Here is a 20,925-nt window from a genome sequence, read left to right on the forward strand (position 1 = left end):
CGAGGGGGAGCCGGCGAGCAGGGCGCGGCTGCCTACCGTACCTGGATGAGGCCCCGGCGGTGCAGGGCGGTGTGCACGCAGCCCGGCACCTCCCCTCGGAGCACCACCGAGCCGTTCGCGTTGCCCAGCCGCCAGCTCCCCCGCAGGCTGCGCACCTCCGGGCCGCCCGCGGCCGAGGCGCCGGCCCGCCGCGCAGTCGCCAGCAGTAGCAGCAGCAGCAGCAGCAGCAGCAGAGCTCGGCCCGCAGACAGACGGCATGGCGGCCGCCAGGAGCGAGCGGGCTGCCCCGGTGGAGCGGCGCTCCCCGCCATGGCCCGCGGAGGCGCAGCTGCAGGACGACAGGCGGCCGGGCCGGGGGGGTTACCGGCCCCGGCGGCCCAGCCGCGTCCTCAGAGAGCCGGGGCGGTGCTTCGGGCCGTTAGCGACCGTTGGGGGTGGGGGCGGGGCGGGCGCGCGCCTCCTCCCGCCGCCCGTTAACGGCTCCTCAGGGCCGGCAGGCCGCTGGGCGGCGGGAAGCAAAGATGGCGCCGGGGAGACGAGGCGGCGCGGCCCCTGGCAGCACGGCCGGCCCGCCGCGGGGAGGCTGGGCCCCGCCGAGCGCAGCCCGCGCTGGGCGCCCCTTGCCGCCCCCTCCCCGGCTAAAGCGGTGACGGGCCCTCGCACCGCCCCCGCCCGCCCGGCTGCGGGAGCCGGTGGCGCAGCGGGGGGCGGGCAGGCGCACCAGCAGCTGAGGAAAGGCGGGGAAAGGTGCTTGGGTTTGGTTTTTTTTCCTCCGAAGAGAGGTTGAGTGGAACGCTGATAATAGGAGCAGTATGAGATGACAGATCTTCCAAATGTGCTTGGAGCTCTAGAAAAGTGCAGTAGAGTGGGAGGAACGAGGAGCAGCTGTGACAGCCCCGCAACAGGTACTCTCAGTATTGGCTCCCTCAAACCATGAGGTTTTATATGGCCTCAGGCTTCCACCTTTCCCCCCATAAAATTAGAGGCATATAAAACCAGAACAAACATCATGAAGATCTAAAAAAAAAATACTCTGGTTTCTCATAAAGCAGTGCTAGCACAGTTACTGTGTTTTTTCTTTATAAAAATTGAGTATGTTCATCTGCAAAGGAGCAGAAGGGTGAGCTCCAAAGAAACAACTATGGTACCACACTGCAGCTTTCCTAGCTTTATCCCTTCATTCACAGCCCAAACCCAGGAATTAAAGCAACAAGCTCTTAAAGGGCTCAGTGGATGGAGGGAAAGGCTGTCATGGCCTGGAGTACTCTTTTAGGGGTAGCCAGCCACCTTACTTCATGCTGTTTCCACAGAACCCTGGTGCAGAGGGGCCTAGATCACCTCTGTGAACCGGCCATGTGTCATACCATGGCATGGCTGTACTTCATGGAGCTGTTCCTCCAGATGAAGCTGCACAGCAGGTGGAAAACAGCTGTGCCATCCACTGAATCTCATCTCACCACACAAAAAAGTGCTCAGACACTCTCACAGTTCCAAGAGGGAGTAGCCCACTAGGTTGTGACCGCATAGCACAGAAGAGCAAGAACCTTCGAGACCAGATTCCCTGTATGCCTGCTCAGCTGAGAACACATTAGAAAGTATTGGATACAAATAACTATTCCCTTCACAGCTCACTGTGAAATTGAAAATGTTTGTTCCACCAACCACTCCATTACTTTAGTCATTTTGGCGTGGGTTTTGATTTTTTGTTTTATTTGGTTTTGTTTATTCTTAAAGCATGGTTGATTCAATGGATGTTCCATTTGGATTTGTGTAATTTTTACTTCGTTTATGAACCAGATCAGAATCTTAGTCAGGCAGGTGATTTGCAGTCTCAGAGTATACTTAAGTGAGGTGAAATATTTAAAAATGGAAGATCTTGCAAATTCCTTTAAAACAGTAATGCTACCAGTAAGTGTCACTTGTCTCCCTGTTACTATATGGTTGTTATTTTTCTTTTAACAGAAGTCTCAGGTCACTGTGCACACAAAGAAAGCAAACTAACTGCATGATTACTACTACACGTGATTCTGCATAGAAATGCAACTGATAGTATTCAAAGAAACTCCAGTTAACTGCAGGACTTTATTCAGTTTTTCCATTTCTGTACTTATGTCTTCTTATCGTCTATAATTATAGATTGTTAAATTTAAGGAGGAAAGAATACATAAAGCACCTTGGGATGCTAAAGATTTAGTTAGTTTAACAACATATATGCAATTAAAAACACCAAATTAGGTAAGAAGAAAGTGTGACTGACAAACATGCTGCTGCACCTGGTATGTAGCACAGGGTGCAATAGTGAACTCCAGCTGAGAATGGGGATACTAGAGTTGTTTTAGCTCGTGGCTTTCACACAGCTAATTCAGCACACCATAAGAACCCACCCAAGTTAGGTCTTTAAAACATAACTGAACATGGTCAACGTCTCTATATTTTCGACCCAAAGCCTTTCGAGCTGACAACCCTTCATTTCAATACAACATAAAATGCCAGAAAGAAAAAGTACATGATATAACCACAGGTGATTTTTTCATCTGTGGGAGCATGGCGGGGGGAAGGGGGGCGGGGGGGGCACAGTTCTGAGGCATACTGGTCCAAGAAGAGAAACAGTAGCTGCTCTTTTTGTCACTCTGAAAAAACCTCTGCTACCAACTTCAAAAAGGAATGGCTAGGACCCATACTGTTTGGCAGCAGAACTCTGTGCAGAAATTTAGCTGTTGGAACAGTTACTCTGTGTGTATTTTTAAGACTGAGTAACCCACATTCAGTATACTGACCGAAATACAGGTCCTATTTTGGTTCAACTCCCAGACATCTTTTAGTGAGGTTGGCAGAAAAGACCATCATCGTAGATCGAGTTACCCCCCCAACTGGCTTTGCATGTTGTAGAATTCAGTTAAAAACTAGTATCTTCTCACCTTTAAAAGTTCAGACTATAATAAAAACATTACACATTAATAGTAGAAAGCCTGTTTCTGCCCTCATCTGTCAATAAGTAATGCTTTCAGGAAAATCAAACATTTCTGTGTTATTTTCCTTAAATTCACTCATACAACACTAAAAGCATTTTAACACTGTAGTGCTGCTTGAGAGATCTTATAAGATATTATTTCTCAAGAAGCAGATCTACAGAGAATTAAGTTTTAATGCTACCGAAGTACTGCAAGCTGGCTTTTTTTTTTTAAATAAATCTTTTTCAGCAAGTCACGTGGTAGCTTCCCAGTAAGAAGGAAACTGCATTTCAAGATGTTTACTGTACTTCCGTGTTTTCTTTGCCTTTTATTTTTTCTGCTGAAGACTGACTGGAGCAACACACAGAAAAAAACCCTCAACCTAAAAACAATGCTGTAATTTAGTATTCTGAGAACATGCTGTTTCCTTGTTCAAAGCTTGTAATTAAGTTAAATCATGTGTCATTTTCATGTCCCAGTCTTAGGGGTTGTTTTTTGTTTGTTTGAGGGTATTTTTTAAAAAATGTTTTTACTGTTTAAAGATTCAAGAGTCATTGAAGGCTCTGGTTTTATCTTTTAAAATCTTGAGACACAAAGCAAGATCTTTTGTATGGCTTTCTTTTACCATGTACCACAGTCAGTCTCTTTCTGAAATGCCACAAATTTAGGTTACTACAATTCTGACTTTATGATACTGCAAGTGTATGTTCTTTATCAACTAAGACAAAAAGCTGAAGGCAAAACCATGCCTTTGGCTCTATTAGAGTAAATTCAGAGCGATTCCATGGAATCTGCCCAAATTCTGCTGTCTTAATCCAGAACTCTTTTGTTTGCAATTGCTATGCAATCTCTGTCATCGCAACAGCCTGCTGCAGTTTTCTCTTTCAAATTCATGTTCTATGAGTTCATGCAGAAGGTTTTAAACAAACAGGTTCTCACAGATTTGGGTGCAGTAGTTTAAGATATTACTGCCCCCACCTGTCCACCCTGTACCATTCTTCTGCTGAAGGTTACCACCTCTGAAGCAAAACAGGACCTGTGTTCACACCAGTCCATATCACGGCTTGCTATCTTTTGGTAACCATACACCACTGCGGATACTACCACCACATGCCATTTGTCAAAGATGCAAAACAACTAAAAGATCACCTGCTTTTGAACACTTTGCACAGATGCAGCAATATTGATGCAGACATGTTGGATAAATAGTGGTGTAAAAGTGGACTGGTGTTTATAGGACTAAATAGCTCCAGACAGTACAGCACATCTGTATGCAAGCCCTACAGCTCCTCAGCATAATGCCTGTCCTTTGTTTCATGACTGCCTCTGCAAAACATAGAACTGCTATGCAAAATAGTTACTCTCTGGGCTGGCATAAAGGCAATAGGGTGCAGAGAGCCCTCCAGGTAAGGATTTTTAAAGGACAGACAGCAAAAACATTTCAGCCATTATTCTGTATTTATCTTGAATTCCGTCCAAAAAGGATGTTAAAAATAAAATGAGGAAATAAGTTAACATTGCTTTTAGATGAGGACACTATTGATACATCACTAGAAGAGAACATTGTGCTAGGTTATCATGAACAAAATACAGAACAAGAATCTAAATGGTAGGCCTAAAATTTCTTTCATAATTATTGTAAAGTCTGTAGGTCATTGTAAGGGAATTTTCTTAGCAGACAAAATTACTCAACACTAACAACCACAAGTAATTAAAAATAAGTACGTGGAAGGGAAGCTACTGCTCCAGGCAAATGCTATATGGAGGAGAAAAAGAAAAAAAAAAAGTAATAATTTTAAAATTGCATAAGCAGAAAGGCAGGTGATACCTTGAGTATATTCTTAAAACTTCATCAGGTATCCAGGGCAAAAGCCTGTATTTATTCTCCTACAAAACATCTTGGTTTGAGATGGGCTCAAACAACAGGATATAGGTTTGGGGTCATCACCTTCCATAGCACAGACACAAAAAACATAAGGATCTTAAAAGCCAGCATGACTAGATTTCTAAAGACAAGTTCTTTAGAAGGTGGAATTCCCATAGCTTTTATCCGCTTCAATGTATAAGCAATTTTGAAACACTCCTGATCTGTTTGTAAGATTATGTAACATTGACCAGTGTCATTTACCCTTTATCTCATGAGCAGTGAAGTCAGTCTTAAAACTAGGCATGGTGCTGTCCAAGCTCTCCATGAACTCTCATTAAAACTTTCTTAAAACTTATCTAGCATGAAACCTGATTATCTGGCACTCAATAGGAAATCAGGAGTATGTATGGGGGCATGATGAAGCAGCTTGCTTAGCCTTTCTTAAAGGTCTAAAACGATAGACAGTCATCTGTGACCACAACACAATGTATGACTTGTCCCTAAATGTCTAAAATTAAATCCCTCAAAACATGGGTATCACAGGTAACAAACCATTTCTCCCACGAGGAAGTCTGAGAGGCTTCACCAAGTCTTACTAACGCTGTGTAGTTCTCTTGGCATTTTTCCAGCTGAGTGCAAGACATACCAGATTATGATAAACATGAAACATATATCCAGCCTACTGTTTTAATGAATGTTTTCCATGCAGGTGACTGTTGTGAGAATGTAAAACAAAATAAATATATAGCTGATAAATTGGATGATTAAACTGAAATGGATTTGGAGCTGCCAAAACAACTGGGAGCTGCATTTCTTCTTCTAGCTCTGTCACTCCAGACAAACCACTGCGGCAGGGCAGGAGCACTAGGACAAACTGCCCATTTATTTCCGAAAAGTTACCCTAATGCAAACACCAGGGAATATTAAAAATAATTTTACTGAATACTGTGGGTACATTTTTTCCCCCTCTTTAAAGATTAATGATTATTTCAGCACCTACAAGAATTGCCAGAATTCTTGATCAATGAAGTCCCCACTGAATCCCCTCAAGCCCCACTTACACAATAGTGTAAGCCAAGAGCCTTGCTACATACAAAAAAAAAGATCTTCACTTGTCTGAATGATTCCAGTGCAAACACCTTGGGTGATGGAACTACACCCTCATGCAGTCCACGGTGCTACATACCACATTGCTCACTGCACTGGTACAAACGTCTCAGGAGTAAGTTACAGAAATTGACTCATGCACATTCATCAAGCAGACATACTTTTTAATATGGGCTGTATTTTTTTCCCAAAATGACTTAGTACATAAGTAACAGTAAAAATACTACTTTATACATACCCATCTGTACAAAAAAGCATTAAGTTTGATTCTTATTGTAACAAAAAAGGAAAGACTACCACAGTAAATGAAGAGAATAAGGAGTACTAGCAGGATCATAGAGTATCTCAAGTTGAAAAGGACCCATAAGGACCAAGGCCAACTCCCCACCCCTCACAGGACTAACTATATGACCAAGTGTCATCCAGATTCTCCTTCCACTCTGACAGGCTTGGTGCTGTGACCACTTCTCTGGAGGAGCTTGTTCCAGTGACCAGCCATCCTCTCAGTGAAAAAACCTTTTCCTAATGTCCAATTTGAACTTCCACTGACACAGCTTCATTCAATTTTCTTGTGTCTTGTCATAACTCATACTATAACTACAGATTTGTTGTTTTGGTACTAGTCAAAATGTATTTTGATACTTGCACTGGAAAGCAGGCAGGCAGTAATTCTATGGCTAGAAACATAATAAAGAGCCTTAGGAATTTGAAAAGAACCTTGCCCCTTCAGCTCAGTCCTTGGCAAAAGAAGGGCCCCAACCTCTTCAGGGAGTGGCCACATTAAGATAACTACTCACACCCATTTTGTTTACAGCTAAATTCACAGCCCAGTGGATGCAAATAACCTGGTGCACAAATTATTGCCTATAATTTTGATAGCTGCTGCAAGCGTCACCTTTCCATGGAAGAGCTCTGCCTTCTCACCACTAGGGCTGCAGACAGGCATAAAGGCAACAGCAGCCTGTAAGAAAGGATCTAAAAAAGGCAAGAAATCACTGCTTGGAATGCTCTAAGATTATTTCAGGAAGTGCAAAGATCTTCAGCTAGTCTAAACTGGTAAGGAGGAAAGCTACACTACAACTTCAATTAACCCTTTGATTATAAACACTCAGCATGCATTTTGATGTCTATAGAATATTTCACGGAAGTGCCACAATATTATGAAAGTATTTTAAGCTTTAATTATTACTGAGTTAGAGTGAACAGCCACCTAAGTTTTTCACGCTTTCCACATATTAGCCAAATGAACAGCATTCAGCAAACAATCATTTCAAAAGGTATGGTACTCTGTTAAAAGGGCTGCTTCACCACAGGAAGCTGTCAGGACTCCACAAGGTTATTAAGCACTTACAAGATTCAAGATGCAAAACCATCTTAAAAACTTACCTGTCAATAAAGGTTCTATTATGTTGATTCTCTCAGCATTTTTTTGAATACAGTTTATCAGCAGTGGTCATATTGACAAATACAGTTTTAAAAGCCTGGAACTCTGCGCTGAGGAATTTCAATCACACACAAAAAAATTACTTAAAGCTATTAAGAAAATAATGTAGGTAATTTAGTCTAACGAGGTAGTTAAAGATGCCTAGCAAGTTGACAAAAATTTTTCCTCACTCTGGAGTCCTCCATAGCTGGTCACAGCCACGAAGGTTTACTTGGGAGGACAGAAGGGTACAACTGAGCTTCCTTCTGCCACCTCCTGCTTTGGCAGTTAACTGTGGACAGCTTACTACTGACACGAGAAAGCCACTGAATGACTAGAAAGATTCACTCATTGTTTAGTGAACATCTTGGTCACGATCTGGAGATTTTTCAAGACCTCTTCTGTTTCGTTGTGTTCTCTTAATACCAAGGATGCTGATCCACTGTTTATCCTTCCAGCTTCCCGGCAGTGACCTATAATCTTGTAACCACAAACTACGATTACTGCTACTTCCTCCTAGCACAAGCTTTCCAGAAAAGCTTATCAGTTAGCTGCAGCTGGCTGCCCTCTCCACTGTCCACACCTTAAATTATTCATGATGTATGTGTCAGCATATGCTATGTGGTAACTTCTCTAAACATTCAGTGAGACTGAGAACCACTGAGCTCTTCCCCTTCACTCTGTCCCCACGTAGGTGAACTCTGGCTTCCTAATCCTAGTAACATGGCAGTTGTTTCGCCTATACTCATCTAACCTAAAAACTTAACAAAGTTTCTTCATCCACTTTTTCCAGTATTTTTACAAGCTCTCCTGCTCTCAACTAGAACCACTGGAACAATTAAAAGATTATTTTCTAAGTTACCCTTCCCCCTTTCTTCGTGCTTTGCACCTCAAAAGGCATTACCTGCCCTAGCAATTCTATCAAATACTAGTTCATAATATAGGAGCACTCAAGAGTCCCCAGGCACTGCCTAGCTAAGTTACATGAAAGACATTCCCCATAGATCAGGGAAGGCAGCAAAAAAGCCCTATCTGGTAGGGTAGGCGTACCGCAAGGAATGGGCAAAGACAAGCTCCCGTCTCTAAAGGGTGGAGACCAACATTGCCGGGTGGCTGCGGGAAGCAAAGGTCAGGAGGGTTGATGGTCAGCTACAACCTATTTCTGCATTGGGTCTGCTGCTCTGTGAAACAGATGTTCTAGCTTCAGTTAAGCAGCAAATCGCAACTTCTCTTTTCATCTTCCTCTTTTTTTTTTTTTTTTTTTCCCCTCTTCCACCTCTGTAAAGGACAGCTTAATGCATGTGGCCAGTAAGATACCACATTAAGGGGGAAAAAAAAAAAAAAACAAACCACCAAACTGTTTCAAGGAAATAGTTTTAAAAGTTCCAAGGTAATGCTTTCCACAAGGCTATGTTTTCATTCTGAAAAGCTAGAATGTTTTCCTGCATCAGTCATATCAGTATCAGAAAGAATACTACGTGCAAAAATAATGTTTCAGGGTTACCTGCATTTTCTTAAAGCTTCAGTTATATCATTTATGGTTAATCCAAACAATGCATTTTTACTTCTTTCCCAATTTAGAAAATATTAAGGCTATGAAAACTCACATCCTTTGCACTGAAACAGTAATTCTGAGTGTGAAGCGCAGCACATATGAAGTAGGAGTGCAAAAAAAGCCTAGCTAAATTGAGTAACAGACACCTACCTACGTCCGCTCTAATTCAATTGCTTGTCATTGTGTGATGCTTGAAGTGCAGCTTTCAATGAATTTGGAATGGATTCTCAGGAAACAAATCATTATGTAAACAAGACTTAGAGATACAACTCAAACTGTAAAACCACTAAGAGCAGTCAGTACAGTCTACAATAGAAATGGGATCACAATCCATTTACACAAGGAAGTTCTAACTCTTACGCTTGTTAGACTGTCTGCACTTGTCCCATGGCAGCTTGTTACTGAGCTTAGAACTCCTTCCCAAGCAAACCATGAGCACTCAAACTAAAATATTTTTATACTACAAAAATTGGGGTCAAAGGAGGCTTACGCTAGTGTACATTGTATGTGCTTAACTGCACACTTTGGCTTACACATTTCAGTTAACTTCTCTTTGTAAATAAACAGTAAGAAACTTTGTCCTGCTTTTATAGTACTACTCACCAATGTAAACCCTCCATCTTCCGAGTGTATGAAAACCCCATCATTATTTATGCAAAGCTAACTGTATTAAGCACCCCAACTATTGAAAATCCCAAAGATTTTATAGCATTACCACTACATAAAAAAATAATAGTTTGCAAAATAAGCTTATGCAAAGCCACATTCATTCTCTCTTAGGAGTCTTTTATTTATTTCTATTACATGTACCAGCAGACTTTCAGAATCACACAGTGGCTTAATACACACTAATGACACACTACCTTTATAAGCTTATGTCGTAAGATTTTCTACTCTTTATTGCATCACTGAAGCAAGAAAACCTCCTCCAAACACCTATTTTAATTAAACTGGCTAAAGTATTTCTATAGGGTTTGTCCTCAGGCCCTCAAAAAAAAAATAAATCTCAACCTCTCAAGGGCTCAGCACTGTGGGTTCTAACAGAAGTCCCCTGAAACTTTAAGGAATTAAATCCTCACTGAGGTTTGCAGTAAGGAGAAAGGGTGGAAGAACACAAGTACACAAAAGCTGAACAAAACATACAAACAAAAACCCAGTAAAATTCGTACTCCCGAGTTTGTCAAGGCACGTATGTCAATTACATCAGACAGATATGCTTAAGAGATGCAAGACTAAGGGACTTCTCACAGAAACAGGGATGGAACAACTCAGTCACAAATACTAAATTCAATTTGCCAGCCAGCACTAATCCATTCTATAAAATGATATATCAGTGCCATGTTTCAGAAATTGTCTTGTTCTCCACTAAGTTACCTAAGAACTCCTACAGTCACTAATATTGATACTTTCCACAATGCTCATCTGAGTACAGACACAAAATCTAGTCCCTTATGAAGAAGAGATCTGGACCTCTTACTCCAGTAAGAGCATTCCAAACCTCACCATAGGAAAAAATAAAATGGCTCTATTGAACAGATCCTTCAGTTTCTAAGATATCTGTGAATTAAGTTTTCCTCATTCACTGTCAGAGCAGGATTAATACCATGGCAAAGAAACTGTAAACCTTGTTTTAGCAAAAGTATCCTTCCCCAAAGAATTATCAGCTTCATACTGAACAGTGGTCTTTGCCAGAGCTACGACTGACAATACCTTTGCTATTTACCTTCACAAATTTTATCAGGAGGAAGGAGTTACAGACTCCCACTAAGCTCTGTACATAAGGTTGCAAACTGCAGCTCCTTGTTTAGATGCCAAGAGGATCTGAGCTGCACAGCCAGTCAGTAAAAAGTTGTTCCAGAAAATTCCCTTAAAAAAGGAAAAAAAAAAAAGAAAACAAACCACAAAAACCAAAACAGACAGGACTCATGACTATATGGACACTTTTCTTTTTAGACTTGCATCAAATACTGTGAGATAGGATGTCCTGAGGCTTACCTGGCCAGAGGGGGAAAAAAAAGCATAGGCTTCTCTTTTCCTCAACATAGATGAAACTGTCACACTGAGCGTTTTATCAATGTTTTCTAAGATAAGAACATCACCAGTTAGGCAGTTCTCTTCAAGAACACAGGAGACAGCTTAACTTGTGCATTCCCTCTAATGAAGCATGACATCACATCCAACAGACTAAATTTATGTCAAAATTCCCATCTCAGGTGAAAGGAAAGGCATTTCCAAATTCTGTCTCCACAACCCCAGTATGCCAAAGCAGCTTCAGCAGAACCAGGCGCCCAGCTGCCCCGCCAGCATTCCTCCTGCAGGGAGGGAGAAGCATCAACCATCTTCGAAGCAACTGATCATACTCCACACATTAAGTCTGCGATGGGACAATATACAGTTCATACCGAGATGAATGAAGCTGAGGCAAAAGGCAGAACTACCTAGGTGATTTGCAAAGCCTAGGATTCTTAAGTACAGAGCTTGGGTGTTTCTGCCTCCAGCTCCTGAACTGGAACCAATCTCAACACCAGTCACTTAAAGAGAGCAGCCTGCCCTCCCAGATCAGGTAAAACCCCAGATTAAAGATCAGTTAAAAGCTGCTGCAAAACAATGTGTTCTGATCAATACCGTATGACTCCTGATGAAACTTCCCCCCTCACAAGCTAAAAACCTTTACTGTTTGAAGATACTGAATTCCCACCAATGTTTCCAATGGAAAGACAGAAAAGAAAAAAAAAGTATTTTAGGCAAACAGGATGTTTACCAGACATCCTTAAAAAATTCTTGAGTATTACTTTACACGAAGCTGTCCTATCAAATTCACTGTTTCATTTCTGGCACCTGTCACTATAAAGATTATGTTTGTCACCTCTTCTAACCCGAGACTGACAGCTGCTCTAGAAATGCTTATAGAAGTTACTGCTGCTTACCTGGAAGCTACTAAACCCCAACTTCCCCCCCCCAGCTGATACATATTAAACAAACCGCATGTCACCTCACCGCAGTACACAAAAAAGCTGACAGCTTTGAACTACCCCTGCAAAAGCCTGAGAGCTTGCTTCTAAATGACACAGGAGACCAAAGTTACTGCAACCATCACTGAGAACAGTATGTCACAATTTATGGGCACTGGCTAAACAATCATATAAGACTTAAAAACTCTTCACACATGCCTGAAAAAGCTCGCCCGTCCACACTCCGAACTGCTCCACCAGAACTGCTATTCTTTGACAGGCTAGCCTGACACTTAAAATTACAGTTTATCAACGGTATTATTCCAGATTACTTTGAAGCCAAATAGTTTTACAGTAGTCTGCGTGAACTGACAGCCAGGCATTTTCACCTCACAGTAATATGGGCAGCCAGTGTTTACCTTCCATACCTTCCCTTTACACCCCACCTTTACCCAGTTTTGTTTCCTGGATTACCATGCTTTCTCTGCATCGGTCCTGCACGGTTACCAATGTATAAGCCCTCATAGCAAAAACATTTCAGCTGTCATGCCAACTGCCTTTAAATATACAACAATTGTCTACCAAGATCCAAATCCAACAGTTCTCCCAATTTATGCCCATTTTATATTTATGTTGCAGGCACTGGGGTAAAATAGCATCCATTCAATGACACCAAGAACTGAACAGCATAAAGCTAATTATTCCTATGAGTATACGAGTAAGCAGCGTAAATTTTCAGGCTTGGAGGAATTAGTGTAACCTGTGTTCTAGTGAAATAATCTATGCCTTAAGATCCTTTATTGATCACAGACTATTAGTCTTTCCATTGTTCTAGTGCTCATTCGTGTCATTTAACGCTACTGGAGACAGATGTCTTAGTCTAGTTTTCATGTATAGAACTACACAGAAACCAGGAAAAGAAACTTTTTTTTTACATCTATAAACACTGCAAGAAATTTTCAGCCGATTCCCAACTTTTACTATGCTTTAAGTTTTATTAGGGACTTGCCAGACAGATTTCTTCTGAATTACTAGCCACATCTGACAGACCTATGGCATCTGCTTCAGATGACAGTGTCAGTTATAAAATAACTAGTATTTTACAGTGAAGGATTTCACAGAACGGTCAGGGTTGGAAGGGATCTCTGGAGATCATCTAGTCCAACCCCCCTGCTAAAGCACGTTCACCCAGAGCAGGTAGCACAGAGCCATGTCCAGGCAGGTCTGGAATGCCTCTGCAGAAGGAGACTCTACAGCCTCTCTGGGGAGCCTGTTCTGTCACCCTCAAAGTAAAATAAGTTTTTCCTCATATTCAGGTGGAACTTCCTGTGTTTCAGTTGGTGCCCGTCACCCCTTGTCCTGTCACTGGGTACCACTGAAAAGAGCCTGGCCCCATCCTCTCGACACCTGTCCCTGCTTCAACACATTGCTAAGATGCCCTCTTACTCTTCCCCAGGCTACACAGGCCCAGCTCTCTCAGCCTGTCCTCATATGGGAGATGCCCCAGTCCCCTCATCATCTTTGTAGCCCTCCGCTGGGCCCTCCCAGTAGTTCCCTGTCTCTTTTGACCTGGGGAGCCCAGAGCTGGACACAGCACTCCAGATGCGGCCTCGCCAAGGCAGAGCAGAGGGGGAGGATAAGCTCCCTCGACCTGCTGGCCACAGTCCTCCTAATGCACCCCAGGATGCTACTTTGACCTTCTTGGCCACCAGGGCACACTGCTGGCTCATGGTCAGCTTGCTGTCCACCAACACTCCCAGGTCCTTCTCCGCAGAGCTGCCTTCCAGCAGGTCAACCCCAGCCTGTACTGGTGCAGGGGGTTGCTCCTCCCCAGGTGCAGGACCCTACACTTGCCTCTGCTGAACTTGATTAGGTTCCCCTCCACCCAGCTCTCTGGCCTGTCCAGGTCTCGCTGAATGGCAGCGCAGCCCTCTGGTGTGTCAGCCACTGCTCACAGCTTTTGAAACAAAATGGCAAGAGAGAACAACTGAAGGGAGGCTGCTGAATACAATTTAAAGAGTTATTTAGAACATTTCCAGTGAATGTTTAAACCATTAGGTTACCCATTTAATTAATGCCAATTCCTTTTTGCATAACTATCAAATCTAACAGGACTGGTATAGTACATCTGCACACCTATATACTGACTAGTTGTCTTTTATTTGCCAGCTTGTAGTCCCATGCCTCCATAGCAATCAGACCTTACACTGCCATGTTCTGCTTAAAGCCAAACTTTTCAGTTAGCATCCATGATCTTTATATAAAAACTATGCGCAGTGCAACTGAGTAAATGTTTATACACACATTAATGTGTTTATACTCATTTTTTCAACCAATACAGAAGATGTGTGTGTCTGAGCAGACAGGGGAAAAAACAATATCCCTAAGCAATGCTACAGATCAAGTTTTTCCGCACATCCTGAAAAAGACTCATGTGCTTAAAGCTGTTGAAAGTTTAAGTTAAATTTGAATATGCTGACTAGAATAGTGTTGTCAAACTCAAACCCCATTTAAACACAGCAAGAAGTCCTAAAAAAATTATTCCAGAAAAACTATAGTTTAAGTGTTTTCCTTGTTACATGTTTGTTAAATCTTAGAGCTTTAGCTTGACACTTTGTTCTCAATAGTCTCAAATAAAAAACATTAAAAGAGATTTTATTCAATATAAGACTTCTAAGACTGAGCTGGTCCCTGGGTTCTTAAGCTATTTCAGGATGATAAAAGCAATAATGAGTCTTTTAACAGAGCTGGACAGGACAACTTACTCCAGTGTTTTCCCAAAACCTTCATTTTTCACATCAAGTTCATATCAAAAGTATTTTTCCCTTCATATGTTTTATAGTAATTAGTATCTACTACATACTTTTTAGACTATCTGTGGTTTTGGTAGGTAGATTACTCACCAAGGTAATTACTAATTAAGCTTTTTGTTTTGGTAAAAGTTCTTAGATTCTTTCATTGTCTCCTTATTAGCTCGTTACCCAGCTCCTCCCCTTGCACTCCCACTTGAGCCCCAAGCCCACATGTAACTTCCGCAGGAAGCCTGCACCAGACACCCAGGCACTGCTTCAAGGACAACACACCTGCCGCTCCCCACTTCACAAAGACAAGGTTTTTAAGTCTCAGCACGACCTCCGGCATGCATATAAAACATCTACAATTCACCCATCGTTCTCCCATTAAAATACACACTTTCTAATTATCAAAAATTATCACAAGACAACTATTACGGATTTACAAGAGAAATACATAGTGGTCCAAACAAGATTTCCATCTTCTGTGTAGTATTTTACTCTTTTTCCTTCCCTGACCCTTCCCTGCTCATTCACAGCTACTGCAGTTCTATAGAGCCTGGTGCCTTACATCTGACAAAACATCTTTCTAGTTGATCACACAAGTGATTTCAGTGGCTATGACTCCAAGACAAAGTAATCATCATCAAATTAACAGTTACCAAAAAGGTAAGAGCAACATGTTTGTAAGATTAAAATATAAACTTTTACCTCAGTTGTAATGCTACTGGCAGCTGTATTTTAAGTATATCCAATTTTCCAGCAAAAGGGTGTAAGCAAAAATCTTTGGTTAGCAAAGCAGAAACACCACATTAACTGCGACTTCATCAACAAATTTCAGAACATCATTTCAGTGAGGTATACGCCCTTAAAGAGAGCCCAGGTTTCTAAGTTTCAAGCCAACTAGACTTTAAAGTAAGTTCACTTTCATAGCGTAGAACCAGAACAAACCATGTCCAAACTACATATTCAAATTTTTATAAAAATTAAGGTCTAACATTTATTTTACATCTAGCTTTCCACATCCATGTGGGGACAAGGAATCAATGTACATAACTAAGCAGTGCAAAAGTGGTGCCAGTGTGAAGTCACAGATGCACAATAAAGTGATAGTACAAGACTAGAGAAAATGAAGCTATGGATGGTAAGAATGGAGACCAAAAAAATCAAACAAGGGAAAATATAAAGGAAGAGGGCAGGGAAGAGGAGAGCCGGATGTTTAATAATGCCCTTGTTGCTGCAAAGATAAACTAATGGCACAAGACAATGTTTCTTGTAGAACAAAAATCCAATAGCAACGAGTCTTTATTTATGTTTAGTCACCTGACATGAGGAAAGTGTCTGTTGCATTAAAATAGTCAATGTAAATGGCAGCATGGCTGAACAAGTCCTTTTCAATGGTAACGAACATCCCACATAGTAAAGTCACTTCAACACAGCCTCATGACAATTCCCACATCAAAACAGTACTTTATTTTATATTTTTTTGCCTCATGATTACTCCCACATTAAGATCTTTCAGCTGTCAAGTGTACAAGGCGAAGAAAAAGGTTCTCAGTCAGCAAACACAGGTGCACCAGGAAGTATCTCCACAATACACCACTTCAGATCTGCTGGGTCCCAAGTCCATCCTTGAACGCTGGGCTCCCAGCACCAAGTGTAGCACGCTACTAAGGCTACACTACTATATTAGCTTATTAATTCTGCATACATCAGGCCGAACAATGTGTCAACCTGCAACAGACTGAGCATTATAACTGAAAACGGCAAAAGATTCACTCTATTGAACTTTACATCATTATTCGATGTTAAACAATGAGGCAAACCCCAACAGTATATACAAAAACCAGCTTTGCTTTTACAAAAGATTTTGTTTCCCATATTGATTAATCCAGGCAGCTAACTCATTGGTTTATGCAACTTTATTGAAGAAAATAAAATCAATTACTAGTAGAGCTATTAGTTGATCACTCATCCATTGACAACTTGCATCATTTATTCAGTGCTATATTAAACAGTGTTTTGGAAGACAGATTAACTAATAGCTCCAGGCCTCCTAACAAAATTTAAATGAATTACAAAAATGTTCTTAGACCCTATTTTGGAATACAAGGGATGTTTGACTTCCAATTTCCATTCTCTGTAAAACAAGAACTGGTCGTTCATTTATTGACATGCATAAGATACATCACATTTTCTGTTCTGCTGATGCTATAGATTCAGTACCAATTCTCCAGACACATCAGTTATGAGCAAAAGTATGTAATAAAACCTCAGTTCTCTAACACTGGAAGGTTTGGAACAAGATGGATGTTGCTACAGCAATGTTACTTCTTTGACGGGAGAAAAATGAACATCCATCTCCCCTCCCCCCTTCAGGTGATATCTTCAGTATCTGTTAGAGCAGTGAGGAATGTTTGTTTTTAAATCTCATAACCAACTTAGAATGAAGACATTGGCCACATAATACACATGCTCCATTAAAAAAAAAAATCTGAATCTTGGGCAATTGTTCTTGTGTAACTACTTTACAGATTCTAAAAGCAGTTATTGTCCAAAGCTGGAAGAACTAAAGTCTTCTCAGATGAGCATGTGCATGAATGGAAGGAGGTAAACAAAAAAATAAAAAAGATGAGGTCTGATAGGGGAGCAGCCGGATAAGAAAATCAAAAAAGGAACAGTAATTTAAAGTTTATTCCAGCTATAATGCAGGTTATTCTGACTTTAAGGTAGCATCACATGGCATACTTCTGAGTCCATTCCCGAGATATTCTGTTGTACCTGCAAAGAAAAACAGGAATTGAGTTACTGTCAGCACGAAAATGACAATTTCCTAAACAGCTAATGATTGAGCACCACTTCATCCCTATCTCCCTATTATCTTCACACTAAAAGAAGTCTTTCTACACTAAGATATACTTGAACTGAAAAAAAGAGAACAAATCCCTCCCTAGGCTAACTGGCATATTCTCCAGTTTATATGAAACACCCCAAATTCAACACAAGCAGATTTGCAGATTTGCTAGAAGTGTGTTGTGAAAAACTACTGAAGAGGCAGGAACAGACGTCACCTGGGGTGGGAGAGGCAAGGGGAGCATTTTGTTTAAATATTGTCCTTAGATTAAAGATACCACATGCCGTAAGTAAAGACTACTTGCTTAATATCATCATCGGATACAGAATGTGAGATTTCCCATTTACAGTAAAATAACACTCAGCATTTCTTCACACTTCATATTCTCTTTCCATGTGAATACACTACTCAACTTTTAAAAACAACATAAGAATATTTAAGTACACCACTTCCACAGGAATTGAGCTGACAATTAGTTTATACTTAACTCCATGCTTGTCAGTAGAAGTTAATTTTCAACTATACAAGCAGAACATAATCCCCATACATTTTCCTAGTTTATATGCAGAAGACAGACACTGCTGAGTAAGAAAAACTTGGAAATTTGTATTGTCTAAATTCACCCATGTCTATGAGGTCTCACTACAGGGCATCCCTTTTAAAAAAGTTCTGACAAAATCTGGGTAAATACTTACCAGAACAAGTTGACAAGCTGACTCAAAATTTGGTAATTATTTCATACTTTTTTTTTTTTGGCCATGCAAGAGCAGTATCTGTGAGAAATAGTGACTAGCCAATACATTTCACACTAACCACAGATCAAGCTGTTAAATATCCAAGTTCAGTAATTGGTGCATCTGTTAGTGAATCCAGTGCCTTAGAGCATGCAGCACCCAAGTGCTGACAAGTTTCCATTTTGTTAAATGCACCATGATGTGCAGATATTCTTACCCTACAGCATAGCGTATTTCTCTGTCCATTCTCTTGCTAACCTATTGTACCTAATTGGACAAGTATATTTAGCATTAACATATATGAAAAATCAAAGAAATTAATATAATTCTATCTGTGCAAGATGTTAAGAACACATCACAAAAAAAAAGTTGTTTCAACACAGATAGGAAAAAAGTGTTAAAAGTCTTTTTTCAAGGGAAGCACCAAAATTAACCACCACACTGCTACCAAAAGAAAGCACCTAAATAACAAAGCTATCTAGAGCTAACTATATTCTATTTAACCATGGTAAGCAAAACACTGAGCAATACATACTCTGAAATACTGCCATGCATGTGAGAAAGTCTCCTTCACCCACAACTTCAAAGATACTAAGCCCCTTTGGTTTTAAATTATGCACTACCAAGAACAGGTGGTACTTTGACACACAAGTTCACTCCATTCTAGATTTTAAAAAAAGGCTCACTCAACAACTGCTGTCTGACAATCCACTCTTCCAAGGTTTGTTAAAATATCAGTCTTACACAACTCTGTACTTACTTGTCTCTGTCTGTTTTATAGATACGTGCAATCTCTGGCACTAGTGGGTCATCTGGATTTGGATCACATAACAGTGAACAAATGGATAAGAGAACTGTAAAAAAAAAGAATTCTCAATGCAAAACAGGAGCAACAATCTCAGAAACAATGGAGCACAGATCTTTGTATTAGCACAATGTCAGCACAGAAGAGAACCTGAAAAGCTTTTTCCTGATATATGGCCTAAATAAGTTTGTAACCCAATCTAAAAGGCCCAGAATGATTTAAAAGTTCCTCAGAACTGTGTTTCCTATTTACCAATACTTACTGCTGTCAGCAAGCACACACGAGAACAGCACTGTTGTCACTGCACTATGACACAACACAGCAGTCAACAACAGCACGTTATGTATTCTCATGACCATTATATTCCATGTTTTAATATCAAACTAGAACGTCCTCCAACTATTTAAAAAAATAAATATCAGACTGAATTCCTCCTCTGTTGTAAGCTAGCAATACCCTGGTCTGCACTGATAAAACTACATGTATTGTTGTAACAAAGGAGTAGCACTGTTGTAGGCAGCTATGAGGACTTCATCCTCTGCTCTCACACCAGCTTTGAAAGAAAAACAATAGTGACAGCATTAAAATGTAGTCAATCTACATTCAAATCACAAACCAACTCCATGGACAGACAGGAATTACAAGTTCTATAGACAGCGGAGCACTTTGATGGATCTTTTGAAGCCACAGTGACCAGTGGCTTTGAAGCAAAAGAAAATTTGATCATCATGGAAATATTTGAGAATAAAAACTGTTATGCAGTATAGTAAAATAAGGAAAGCAACACAGCTTCTATTGCAGCACAACATCAGTTTATCCTGAAGTAGAATCAGTAAGCTTAGCTCATGAAGTAACGTAATACAATACCAATGCACAGTGGCAGGAAGCAACACATCAGTAACACTTTTCTTTTGTTCATTTCCACAGAAATATGCCAATATAACTCTGTATTTAATTATAGACACAGTCAAAAAAACAGGTAGATTTCATTACTAAAAACTGACTTTAAATTCATCTTTAAATTAACATGCAAGCGTGTATTTACATGGACAGCTACCAGTTTCTCAGCCTTAGCTCAAATACACCCCCACTGGCCTGTTTCAGTCCAAATGCTGGCAGATTTCTCTGGCTCCAAGCTAGTAAGCTCTGCTAAGAATACTGAAGGAAGTAAGAGGCCAGACAAGGCCTTAAACAGCCATGAAGCAGAAGGTGTTAGAATAAACAAATATCCATTAAAAACGCAGGAAGGTATCATTATCAAATTGGCAAAATACAGGCTAGAATGTGTAAGGGAAATCAAAAGACCAGTAAGAACTCACAACAATCAAAGCTTTTTAGCACAATAATCAACACAAGACGGAAACATTTCTCCTTCATGGAAGTTACCTTTAGAAATAGTTAAAGCAGGAGACCACTGTGATCTTAGAATATCAAGACAAATGCTGCCATTACTGTTAATATTTGGATGATAGATTCTTGTTGTAAATGCAACCTGCAACAAGAAAAAAAAAAGTGTGTTTCTGTATGTGATGACGATGACATGACCCTTTTTTCTCAATCAAGGTATTAGTCAACTCAATTTACTCTAAAAGAAAAGGATTAAGCAGCTAAACTGCATCAGATTCAAGTAAGCGCACCTAAGCCACGTCCTCTCAGTTTCCAGTTACCAGGCACTATTTCAAACAGAGAGGGCAAGTACAAGGCTGGTTTTAATCACAGGTGCCTACATCAGGAAGACAACACAAAGTGCCTGGACCACAGTAACACTGCTATCACAGAACTTCACATTGCAGTCACTCCAACTGTGCACTTTTATACTGACTGAAAATTGGAAGACAACGCTAGTGGTTGATAAAGCTACAAAAAAGTATACTTCACAATTACTC

At 40.7% G+C, this 20,925-nt stretch overlaps 2 protein-coding genes and 1 long non-coding RNA gene across 12 annotated transcripts in view; 1 reads left to right on the forward strand and 2 right to left on the reverse strand.

Annotated features, from left to right (window-relative positions):
* The window catches only part of MANBA (mannosidase beta), a 67,074-nt gene extending 58,505 nt beyond the window's left edge, over positions 1-8,569 (reverse strand). For 2 of the 3 annotated variants that reach the window (XM_037380193.1, XM_037380203.1), the window contains exon 1: positions 42-408. In XM_037380193.1, coding sequence (XP_037236090.1) covers positions 42-311 — 270 coding nt within the window. In that variant the 5' untranslated portion in view covers positions 312-408. Of the gene's footprint in view, positions 1-41; positions 409-7,311 lie in introns of those variants that run through there. The other variant, XM_037380212.1, reaches the window with a different exon arrangement.
* LOC119144636 lies at positions 664-11,508 on the forward strand. The gene is made up of 2 exons (XR_005103179.1): positions 664-905; positions 11,117-11,508. It is a non-coding gene; the product is annotated as an uncharacterized LOC119144636 (long non-coding RNA).
* A 4,425-nt stretch (positions 11,509-15,933) lies between these two features.
* Positions 15,934-20,925, reverse strand: part of UBE2D3 (ubiquitin conjugating enzyme E2 D3) — a 30,602-nt gene continuing 25,610 nt past the window's right edge. For all 8 annotated transcript variants that reach the window (XM_037380258.1, XM_037380241.1, XM_037380304.1 and 5 more), the window contains exons 5-7: positions 20,426-20,531; positions 18,995-19,088; positions 15,934-17,427 (exon numbers count right to left, since the gene is read on the reverse strand). In XM_037380258.1, the coding sequence (XP_037236155.1) occupies positions 17,382-17,427; positions 18,995-19,088; positions 20,426-20,531 (246 nt within the window). In that variant the 3' untranslated portion in view covers positions 15,934-17,381. The remainder of the gene's footprint in view (positions 17,428-18,994; positions 19,089-20,425; positions 20,532-20,925) is intronic.

Source organism: Falco rusticolus, chromosome 1 (genome assembly GCF_015220075.1).
Source record: "Falco rusticolus isolate bFalRus1 chromosome 1, bFalRus1.pri, whole genome shotgun sequence".
NCBI lineage: Eukaryota > Metazoa > Chordata > Aves > Falconiformes > Falconidae > Falco > Falco rusticolus.